The sequence below is a fragment of the Rattus rattus genome, chromosome 2, assembly GCF_011064425.1.
Source record: "Rattus rattus isolate New Zealand chromosome 2, Rrattus_CSIRO_v1, whole genome shotgun sequence".
Lineage (NCBI taxonomy): Eukaryota > Metazoa > Chordata > Mammalia > Rodentia > Muridae > Rattus > Rattus rattus.
In genome coordinates this window covers 58,377,978-58,390,207 of record NC_046155.1, presented here as the reverse complement: position 1 = coordinate 58,390,207, position 12,230 = coordinate 58,377,978, and the positions used below count along the sequence as shown (strand labels likewise).

The following is a 12,230-nucleotide window of genomic DNA, read 5'->3' as shown; positions in this document are numbered from 1 at the left end:
AGTACGCTCTGTGGGACCTGAGGTCAAGGCTAAGCTTCACGTGTGTGATCAAGAGCTGATGAACACCTGTGCATCCCAATTCCAAGCTGCTCCGTACCCTTAGTGCTGCTGTTAGTGCCTGGGCCACAAGTTGTTATGAGCTAAGGAAGTTTTTGCTTTTATTTTTATAAATGATTTTTCTATTAAGCTTCATGCCTTTAATTTCTAAATCTATAGATTAAGAAGTAGCAGTGATCATTAATTTTTACCAATTAGTGAAAATTAGGTTAGCTGTGCTTAGTTGAAAGTTTCTGGTTGAAAATACAAATATGAGTAACACATAAGAAATATTTAAACAGATAAAGTGGACTCTTCAAAACAAAACAGATGTTATTACTCAGAAAATGAAAATGTTTACTACCTAGCTCTTGAAATAATGCTTCTTGACTCCTTATCTAAAATGCTGTTATTATCTGGTGCCTTATCTAATGCTATTCTTTACAAACCTCAAATGCCTCTGTTAGATAAGATGGCTCAGTGTAAAATCTATTTCCCAAAGGAAGCTCCTTACAAAAACATTTTCAACTTTTACATTTATAGAACAAGTCAAGGGAAAAATTCGTCCATTTCTTCACAGTGGTCTTTAAAGCATTGCTAATTGCCTTTTACAATTTAAATGCATACAATTTCTATGTGTTCCTCTCAACTGTATAACCTTATATACCCTTTTCTTTTTGTTTTCACCTAAAGAGCTCTGATCATTTTTATACACCATAACTATTAATTTCTACATTGTTTAGTACCATCTTAGTACTAAAATAATTTTTTATTAGATTAAGTACTTCACTGTCTGTTGCTGAAAAGCAGTTCTCTTTGTTTTAAATAGTGCATCAGTAAATATCTGGGTCCATTCTTGGTAATTTATTTTTTGTAATCATATCTCAAAATAATTGATTCAGTTGAAGTATATATGCAAATTTATAACCAGGCACAGCATGCCACGCAGTATTCAAGGCATTTTACATGATTCATTTCAGCTTTTCGTACGCTATGAGGTAAATTTATTATTATATAAACTTGATGAATAGATAGACAGAATAACTTGTGCCATTTCATTCAGTACAGGAGATGAAGATAGGAAAATATCGATATGAAATTCCATTCTATTACCAATAGATTTTTATTAATAGTGATGTGGAACACTAGCCATGTATAAAATATTTCTCTTGCTTTTACTATTCAATTACTAATAAGAGTTTGCACACATACATATATTTTTATATGTGGTACCATGATTGAGAAAGGTTTCTGTGGAAACTCTCTGAGCTGTGTGGGTGAGGGCACAGTGAACTCACTAGACCACTCCTGGGTAGAAAGAACAGTTTATTGGAGATCAAACTGCTGTGGCTGTTTCTAGGGAGCAGGATAGAGTGGGTGGGTGGTAGAAAGAAGCAAGATGTCTGAAAAGCAAGTGCATTAGATTTTAGAGGACAGTGAGCTGGGTGGGGTCTTTGTCCTGATGAGGCCGTTCTGATTGGCCTTGAACTAGTTGTCTCTGACCACAGAAGTGCGCTTGGGGCAGGCTAGAGTTGATGTCCTGAGTGCAGGCTAAAATCCATGCCCTGGGGGCAGACTAAGGGAAGGTTAGGTAATCAGGATACTGCCTTAGGGGAGATGCTTTCTAGGTAGCAGACTGGCCTAAGAGATTCCCTCATCTGCTGAATCTGGCCTTGATTACCCAGTCAGTCTCCTCCCATTTAGCTGCTCAGTGTCCTCCTTTTCTTTAGAAATCGCCACTAGCACTGCCATTCTGGGGCCTGCCTCAGACTGAACTTTCCAGTTTACAATGAAGCCTGGAAGAGAAAAGAAAATGTAAGGGACAAGAGGGGACAGGAGGGGACAGGAGGGGGGTTGGGGATTTAGCTCAGTGGGTAGAGCGCTGCTTAGGGAAGCTTGGCCCCTGGGTTCAGTCCCCAGTCCAAAAAAAAAAAGAACAAAAAAAAAAAAAAAAAAAAAAAAGAGGGACAGGAGGGGACAGTTTGTGGCAGATAAGGTACAGAGTATTAACGTCATGTGCTAATTTTGGGAGCTGACAGACTGTCATTAGGAGAGAGGGATGGAGGGAGGCAGAGAGGGAGGAGAACGGGGTCCAACCTAGCAGGTAGCCATATGCACTTTAAGATGGTTGGCCTCCCAGTGAGAAGTGATGGAGAAACAGAAGAAATGTGTGGGCATGAATGAGGTAAAGAGCGATGTCTTCAGAGCAAACTGGAGAAGCTTCTCGTCTGCATAAAGAATGCCACAGTTAGGGTGGGGGCTGAGGAAGCAGCCAAGTGCATTAAACCAGAAGAAAGTCATGAGTGCCCCAGTAAGCCATTTCTTAGCTCCAAGTATGATGAAAACGATCAGCTTTGTAAACAGCATCAAATATTATAATGAGAACAATCTGTGTAAGATTTATGCAGTGTCGTCCGGGTGCTCTTTCTTGTGCTGTGTCGCAGAAAAATGGTCTTGATAGATGATCCATTTTCTATTTCAGCATTTTAAAGACATACCATTTTATCAGTTATAAACAACATTTTATCAATAAGCACTATGTTAATTATTGGGAAGAAGCCTATGCTCCCAGGATAGATTATCATAGTTGACCTAATTAATTGAAAAACCCTTTATGCACAATAATTAATTAAAAAGAACCCTTTACACTTATTTTTTAAACTAAATAGGAATATAATGTGTCAGGTTCTCAAGTTTCCTGCATGAGACGCAGCCTGTTTCTCTCCAGCGTCTGGCTAGTTCCCTCGCTTCCATTGTACGGTACTGCTTTATGTCAGCATTCTGAAAGCCCATCCAGACAGCAGCATGAAGCTGCCGCTTTCACTTCTAGTTTGTAAGATGAGCCTGATGATTTCAGCACATCCTTTCCCTATATTTCCAGTTTGCTTATCTCCAGTGTCATATCAGAACCTAAGTATGCATGGCGAGCTGACATTTTGCACAAACACATCAATGTGTCCTTTATAAATAAGAGCTGTTTCTTTAAAAATTTCTGACATTTTAGGGTAAATATCTTGTTGCAAAAAATTCTCTTTCCAAGTACACTTCATACATTTTCTTTAAATCAGATCATATGATTGAAAACCATCGACTGTAATGAATTCATAAAATGTAGCCTCTGTCAAATTCTACTTCAGATCTCAGCACACACACTTAGGTGTTAGGGTGGAATGAATTTTCACTGGCTTCCAGTTGAGCCTTTTTGGTGAACTGTTGTTTCAATTACTCAGTTAGAGAACCGAGGATATTGTAAAATTGTAGCATAACCAGTCCTTGATTTGGATAGTAGTTCCTTGAATTGTTACTAGGTGATTTGAATTAAGTTGTTACAGGGTAAAGAAAACTAATACTAGCTAATGCTTTGAAACATTTAAATCTAAGGTGTATAAACATGTAATATTTTTCTTTGGAATGACCACAGAAAGTAAATGGAAAATATTGATTATTTATAGTGAGCTGTGTTCTAGCTATGGCATCAGTCAATAGAAATCTTTATAATTAGATATTTATAGATTTTTGGGTTAGAAGCATTCTGCATCCCAAGGAAATACTTTTGAGCAAACTACAAGTTTAGAATTTTATTCTTATTGATTGTTTCTCTGTTCTTTAAACACGGTCAGCTGAGCGGTCGTTCTGGTAAAGCAGTCTCAAATCCTTTGGCATGTAAAGAAATGGCATTTCAGATCTGAGCTAGGTGTGCATGCAGATAGTCTCAGTTTGTTCAGCAGAGGCAGTGTTGTTAGGAGTTCGGGGACATCCTCAGCTTCTCAGCTATATGGAGTGTTTGAGACCAGTCTGGGTTGCAGGAGGTGAGAGTGTTTGAGACCAGCCTGAGGTGGTCTTGCCAGAAGGAAGGAAGCAACTGGCGAGGGCATTAAACTACATTTCTGAAATCTTGTTCCAAGACTTACAATTCAAATTAATACCTTATTAAATAGAAATATATGCTTTACACTCAAATATATATTTCCCATAGCATCAAATCTATCAGACATACCAACATTAGAAATAATTTAGAGTAAATGTCCTCTTTATGGACATCTGAAAGCCCCAAGAATACTCTGGTGCTAAATTTTGCTGTAGATTTCATTCTGAAAAATTTAATTAAATGTTTTCCACTACCGTGTACCAAATATTGTTTGAAATGTTGTATCAGTACCGTAAAATTAAGAATAAAAGTCACTATTATCATGGAGCCTATATTTTAGTGGAGAGGCTTAACATTAACCTCTACAATAGATAATTTCAGATTACAGTATAAAAGTTGTTCACATAGTAGTCAGAGTAAGAAGGAAGGCACCCATATTAGCTGAGTGTTGTTACAGAGTGGGATAATTGAGGAGGGACGCAGAAGGTCAGTACCAGCTCTTTGCAAACCAGCTCCCCAGCATGGATTTGAATGACTCCCTCCTCTGCCTTCCCTTCCTTCCCAAGGCCTCCTGTCTCTTAGGAAGGGTTGCAGTTGCAACATGCTGTTTCAGCTGGGGAAAAGGAGAACAGTCAGATACATTTGAACCCAGTAAAACATTTCTTCTGTAACTCTTTTTGTGCAGTCCAGTCTCAGACAGTTTTCTGAAAGTATGAGTTTGTAACCCAGCCATGTAAATACAACATAGAGGTTTTTCCCCCTCTTCTTATGTCTTTCCGCACTTCAACACACTGTGTAAATACCGTCAATTGGTTGCTCCCCCAGTAAGAATTTTAATCTTTTAATCACTGTATTTCACACACCTGGTAACTAGACCCTAAATATGATAGATTCTAGTGAGATAGTCAATGCATGAATAAACTAATACCTTATAAGACGGCATCTTGAGTTTTAATCTTTTATCTTCTGTATAACAGAACATTATAATCTGAACAATGCGTAAGGCAAAAACATTTTTTAAACAGTTTAAGTGGTTTGGAGCCCATTAAGAAGGTATTGACATGTGGTAAGGACCTTTGTGTTGTGTTGTGTCCTGGCAGGATACATCATGTAACAAGACAGGGAATGGGTCCAGGAGTCTCTGCCTCTCCTTATAAAGCCACCAATACCATCTGTGACCCCAGTTAGCCCAAATCCCGTATGTCCAGTACTGTCAATGGATGAGTTTGGGGTTTAGGTTTCCAGCACATCGTGTTGGGGACACATTTGTCCTTCAGTTCACGTCATCCGATGTCACTTCTCTACGCTATTGTGGTGTCTGATAGTGGGCTGCATGGAGTAGTGCTTCTTGTCTACAGAAAAGGTCAGGTGAAGGGCACTGTGAAAGATGGGTGGGGTAGGCTGGGGGGTCTGTAGAGCAGCCAGTTTGCAACACTGTAGCAGTGTTGCCCAGCACAAGACTGACACGGATCGGAGTCTCTGATCACTATTAAAAATCATTATTTTGCAGCCGGGAAATGGCTCCCTGGGTGATAGCACTCGTCCATACGGCTGGGGACTTGAGTTTGGATTCCTGCACCCATATAAAATTCTTCACTCATTCTTCACCAGGGCTCAGAGTAGAAGTGGGGTCAGCGACAAACACATCACTGGGAGACCTCCGATAGCACAGACCCATATGGGGTCGATCCAAGCAGCAGGCAGAGAGAAAAAGAGAGACAGACAGACACTGGGCCTGCCGTGGCCTCAAAGCCTGCTCTCAGTGACAACACAGTCCTTCTCAAGCTGTTCCAGGCAGTGGTTACAGCCATTCCCACGTTTAAGCCTATCCTGGCCGTTCCTATGCAAACCACCACAGCCCTCCTGTCTCTGTGTCTTGTGTTTGTGTCCCTGCTGCACAGCTGCTTTAGCTGAGCTGTGTGAACGTGGACGACCTAACAGTGGCTGCACCACTGAAGAAAATGGGGGCTTGCCAACCCACCCAACCAGAAGGTACCTGCGTCTCTTGAGGGAGGAGCGGGGCCTGGAGAGTTTGTTTCCTGAGGCAGTTTGATACCTAATGCCATTTTTGTCAGAGACCCTGTTTTGACCAGTTTGCCCTCCCATAATATTTCTTATTATGGAAGGCAGAAGTCAATCTAAGTCTTCAGTTAGGATTTCAGTCTTCCAAGTATTTTATGCAATTTAATTTGTGAGAAATTCCAGCTGTCGTTTTCTACAGTTTAGAAAACAGTGTTGATTTTGGGGGGATTACAAGAACTTTGTTTCTTCTGGTCTTGCTATCTCACTCTGTCCTCTGAATACAAGCTGCAATTAAAATAACATTTATGTATAGTTTTTTTGTCATTCTTTTTTAAGTAATCATTTTATTTGTTTACATTTCAAATGTTTCCCCTTCCCAGTCTCCCCTCCACAATGTCCTCTCCCCCCATCCCACTGCCCTTCCCCCTGCCTCTATGAGGGTGCTCCTCCACCCACTCACCCACAGCTGCCTCACAGCTCACCCACTCACCCACTGCTGCCACACAGCTCTAGCATCCCCCTATGCTGGGGCATCCAGCCTCCACAGGACCAAGAGTCTCCCCTCCCATTGATGCCAGACAAAGCCATCTTCTGCTATATATGTAGCTGGAGCCATGGGTCCCTCCCTGTGTACTCTTTGGTTGGTGGTTAGTCCCTGGGAACCCTGGGTGGTCCAGTTAGTTGATGTCTTTGTTCTTCCTATGGGGTTGCAAAACCCTTCAGCTCCTCCAGTCTTTTCCTCAGCTCTCATTGGGGTCCCCAGGCTCAGTCAGATGGTTGGCTGTGATAATCTGCATCTGTTTTAGTCAGGTGCTGGCAGAGCCTCTCAGGGGACAGCTATTCCAGGTTCCTGTCGGCAAATGAATTCTTGATATCAACAATAGCGTCTGGGTTTGGTGTCTGCAGACAGGATGGCTCTCTGGGTGGGGCAGTCTCTGGGTGGCCTTTCCTTCTGTCTCTGTTCTATTTTTTGTCCCTGTCTTTCCTTTGCATAGGAACAATTCTGGGTTAAAAATTTTAAGATAGGTGGGTGGCTCCATCCCTCAACCAGGGGCCGTGACTATCTATTGGAGGTGGCCTCTGCAGGTTCTAGCTTCCCTTTGGTGGGTGTTTTGGCTAAAGTCATCACCTTTGGTATCCGTGAACCTCTCCTTCCCCATCTCCCACTGCTACACATTTCTATTCAGTTTCCTGACGCTCTGTACTTCTCTCCTATCCCTTCTCATACCTGATCCTGCCCCCCCTTTCCCTTCCCCTCCTCCTACCTTCCCAGGTCCCTCCCTCCTAACATTTATATTTCATAGAACCACTTAACGAATAGATACAGATAGAAAGCATAATTAATTCAAGTTTTAGAGCCCTTGACTGCCTTGCATCATGACCATACTTTGTGGAATCCCTCCTAGATATTTTATTTACTCAAGTTTTTTCAGGCAAGTGTTGGAAGAGTAGATATCTTCACGTGCGTCTCGCCTTAAATCGTGGTTTTGTTTTCACGTTTGTAGTGCTATTACCCCTTCCCCCAGGGGGCTTGAAGTGATGTGTAGTACCCACCCAATTTTTTGTGATCATCGGTTGTACCTTTTACTTAGACACTTGTTAACTAAGGACACGTCGAACCATTTGTGTGTTAAGAGTGGTGGTGACAAAGATGGTGGAGGTGCAGGGTCTTCCCCAGAAGTGGTGGAACGGTGTTGCTGGTTGAGTTGTTGTGGCTGGAAATGCACCCATTAAATCGGCAGCATGAGCTGGTTGAGTAGCTTAAGCAAATGGCTGTCCAGGTAGTGATTGTGAGGCCAATTTAGGGCCTAACAGTAAAATATACGGATAGTTTGGACCCAGGACTATTGATTTAACCACAGACTGAACTTTTAAAATGACATAAACCAAACAGGCAATCAGGAGATAGAAGACTTTAAGAAATCTGCAACTCATAGATGATTTGGGAAACCAGAGAGTGTAAATACACAGAGAATAGATCTTCCACAGCTGAAGCTCAGTTTGGAGCAATGTTAGATTCAAGTAAAACTTAACTAAACTCTATTGCAAATATAACAAAATGAAACCAATGGAAAGATTTTAATCCATGGGGCCCGGCTAGCACAGTCTATAAATTTGTAACTTACCATCTTCCCAGAGAGTTAGAGGAACCAGATTGTAAAATAAGACATAGGCGTCAGGCGATATAATCAACACAGTATTTCCATGAGTGCCAAAACACAGAAGAGACGACTAAGCCACAGATGTCAGTTGTGACCCAGAGTGTCTGTGGGGGGAGGAGAGAGGCAAGAGGGAAACCCCAGAGCTCCAGGTGTTCTCTGGAGCCACGGGGATGAATTATCAGAGAGAAGGCAGAGCGGACTTGCCCAGCCCAGTGGCAGATACGAGGGAGAGGTCTCTGCAGAGCTCCAAAATGTGCTGGACCAATTCACAACACACAGTTTGAAAAGCAAGCTAACACAGTGAAGTCAGGCTTGGCACTGAAGATTAACGGCTGGACTGCAAATCAATCACAAGCAGAGAGTAGTTTGTCTGAAGACAGAGAGGACAAGGGTGACCCCGTTTTACAGTGTGAGGAACTCAGCCAGGAGCACTGAACAGAGGGTTGCACACTGTGCAGGAGGACATGCACAGCATCACACACACATTCCATATTGCTCTGCAATGCCAGCCTCATTATGATCACTTGGAAATATCTGTCACTTATGAGCAGAAGGCTTGGGTTTCTCTAATCGATGCTCATGTGGTTGGAATGCCCAGCAAAGTGGCAATGACTTTAGAAGGGTACAGAATCTGATTCAAGCTGATATAAGTAATTTTCATATGCTTATCCCGGTCTTTGGAGGTTCACAGCAAAGATGAGAGGTCACATGATTGGTGTAAATGAAGCAAAGACAGCTGTGGGCACACTGTACTTGTAAGAACAGTTGGCTAAATTATCGTGGAAGAAAGTACTAGAAGTTCTAAAACTTTTAAGTCTATGTTTCATCAATAAAAAGAAATATTTAGATGTTTTCACAAGGGGCAGGAATGTTTCGTCTTCAGCTTGTGCATCAGAGTAAACCCAAGGTGCCCTCTGTACTTTGGTCCCCTTCTTTCCTAACACCTCTGTGTTATGAAGGGGAGAGGCTAGCCAGCCACAGACCTGGAGCTTACAGGTGGTTTTAGCTCTTCTAATTTCCCACCTGTTTATTGCTGCTCTAACAACAGGGGGCCAGAACACTCCTCTCCAGTGTCTGTGAACCCCCAACACTCCGATTCCAAGTGACGATGGCTTTTCTTGGTTTTCTATGTTTGTACATTCCACAGTCCCCTGAGATCCTAAGTAGCATTTAATGTCTGTCCTGGAATGCTTACTATGTGGCTCCAATTTAAGACATTTCACACAGAATTAATTCATTCCCTCCCTCCCTCCCTCCCTCCCTCCCTCCCTCCCTCCCTCCTGTCTATCTTTCTGTCTTTTTTTCTGTCTGTCTGTTTTCTGTCTGTATGTCTTTCTGTCTGTCTGTCTGTCTGGCTTGCTTGCTTGTTTTGCTGTGTGCTGTGTGGCCTTTCCTTCTCGGTTTGAAGAGGGGAGTCTGCTTGGTGGCACAGGGCTCCTCCCCACATGCTGGATATTGACAGGACGCTTTCTTTACGCACCCCCCTCCCTTTTGTAGGCATTCTTTGTGCGTGTATGAGGCCATCCTATAATTAAAAAGTTAACCTTTAAAAGATCACCTAGATAGTTCTTAATTTCGGTATCTCACATTTTCCTAACATTTAAGGCATTGAATATAATTTTTGACAAACTGTATTCCTACCAGATTCTTACATGGGCATAAAAATTTAAATATCTTTTCTATTTTAAATTTTTTTCTTTCACCTTTTAAAATATTTTTTCCTGTAGTTCCTCTAAACTAAGTATTTTTTCTCAGTTTCTGTATAAACTCTTTTATAATTCACTATTTTAGAAACTTGTTGGAAATGAATGTTACACATATTTACATGTGTAGGTCAGAAAATGAATTTCCCAATTGACTTAAGGTATCATCAATCAATCAATCAATCAATCAATCACTTAATTTTAAAATATCAAATAGGGCCTAGGTATGCAGCTACAGTGAGTGGTAATGCCTTGACCAAGAATACTCACAGGGGCTCACAGATTTGGGTTCAGTCACAGCATGTGAGCACACACACACATATGCACACACATGTATATGCATGCTCGTTTGTGTGCACATGCATGTACATACACACTTGCACACAGATGCATGCATAAACATACACACAGACATATATACACCCACATGTATACAGAGAGAGAGAGAGCTCACCTGCTATTTCTTGTCCAATGAGGCCACACTGAACACTGGGACAGGTGTAGAGCTTATCTGTGTATTCTTAGCCCAGAACCAGTCTTCCTCCATCATCCATCTGGTGTCCGAACTCTTTAATTTTCCCAAGTCTCATAGTTGTTTAAGTTTGAGAAAACTCAGCCCCATTAATCTATATTGATATGTCTTTTAAAATTTATTGTTGAGAGATCACTGAAAGGAGTAAAAGCTCGCTGTAGCCTTGTTGGTTTAATCTCAGCGATGTAGGAATACTCACTGGTGTTAACTGTGTCATTCACACACAATAAAAGCCCAATCAATATCTGTTAGGTCAAGTCTATTACATGCCCCATGTTATAGACATAATTTTTATTTCTGTTTCTCTGCCTTCCTCTAACACTATGATGATATTTTCTTCACTGCCATTCAGTACGGGAGGACTGAGATATACAGCTCTACAGTTTTCTAAGACATACGAGGCAACCGTGCGAGGTGTCGTTCTCCACTCAGCTACCGTGCCATCGGCTCATTGTGTATAAGAGTTCCTCAAGAAAGATGCAATAGGAAATTTAAAAAAGTAGCATATTGTTTCTTTCAGGGTACAGAATGAAATGTATGCATCCATGTGTTTTCCTGGTTTCTTATAAACAAGAAATTATCAACCGTGTTCATCGAAAACATGAACACTCTTAATGGAATTCACCTGCAATCCTCTGCAGGCGCATGTACTGCGTTGTGGCATTCCACATGCTACTCCAGCTCATATTTCTGATTTAGTTCTACTGTGGGCCTTAATGCTCAGTGCCATAATCTACGCAGCAGTCCCCATTAATGCCTGTGGCACCACCCCATTAATGACTGATAGTTTGCAAGTGAAGCTTGCACATTGGCTGTTTTGTTTATAGTATGGTAATGTTGTGCTGATTTAGAAATATCATGTTTGTAAATAGTGTGAGACAACACTACAGGTTTTGAAGAATTTAGGCTTAGTAAACTTCAAATTTTCTAATATTTTGATTTTTCAGATTGCGTTTTCCCAACACAACACGATCATGGATCTGGTGCAGTTCTTTGTCACCTTCTTCAGGTAATTGGCTTTCGCTGAGTTTTAACTTGTTAGTCCTGTGTGTGTGTGTGTGTGTGTGTGTGTGTGTGTGTGTGTGTGTGTGTGTCTGTGTCTGTGTCTGTGTCTGCATGCATTTCTCTGTGTGTGCTTGTTTGTGTCTGTCTCTGTGTGTGTCTGTCTCTGTGTGTATGTCTGTGCGTATGTGTATGTTTCTGTGTGTGTGTCTGTGTGTATGTGTATGTGTCTCTGTGTGTGTGTTCATGTCTGTGTATGTGTGACTATATGTCTGTGTGTGTACATGTATGTGTGTATGCCTGTATTTGTGTGCACATGTGTGTTTCTGTGTGTGCATATGTCTTTGTGTACATGTATGTGTGTTTGAGTGTGCATACTCATGTGTCTCTGTGTGTGACTGTGTATGTTTGTGTATGCATATGTGTGTCTCTGTGTTTTGCATGTTTATGTCTCTCTCTGTGTGTATGTGTGTGTCTGTGTGTGTGTGTGCATGTGCCTATGTCTGTGTATGCATGTTTGTGTCTGAGTGTAGGTATGTGTATGTTTGTGTCTGAGTATATTTGTTTGTGTTTACATGTGTCTCTGTGTGTGTCTATGTCTGCATGTGCATGTTTGTATGTGTCTGTGTACATGTATGCGTGTGTGTGACTGTATTTGTGTATGACTGTGTGTTTGTATCTCTGTGTGTGTCTGTATATGTATGCACATGTGTGTGCATGTTGTGTGTGTCTCTGTGAATGTCTGTTTATGCCTCTGTGTGTATTTGTATGTCTGTGTGCATGTTTGTGTGTCTGTGTATGTTGTGTGAGTGTCTTGTGTGTATATAGTCTGTCAGATCATTTGTCAGTCGCTTATCTTACTATTGCATTTCTTGAGTGCATGTTATGTATGTCCACTGAGTAGT

At 41.5% G+C, this 12,230-nt stretch overlaps 1 protein-coding gene across 1 annotated transcript in view; it reads left to right on the top strand.

The window, feature by feature from the left end:
- Atrnl1 (attractin like 1) overlaps window positions 1-12,230 on the top strand; it is a 540,190-nt gene that overhangs the window by 153,130 nt on the left and 374,830 nt on the right. The window contains exon 25 of the mRNA XM_032892246.1: window positions 11,271-11,332. Coding sequence (XP_032748137.1) covers window positions 11,271-11,332 — 62 coding nt within the window. The remainder of the gene's footprint in view (window positions 1-11,270; window positions 11,333-12,230) is intronic.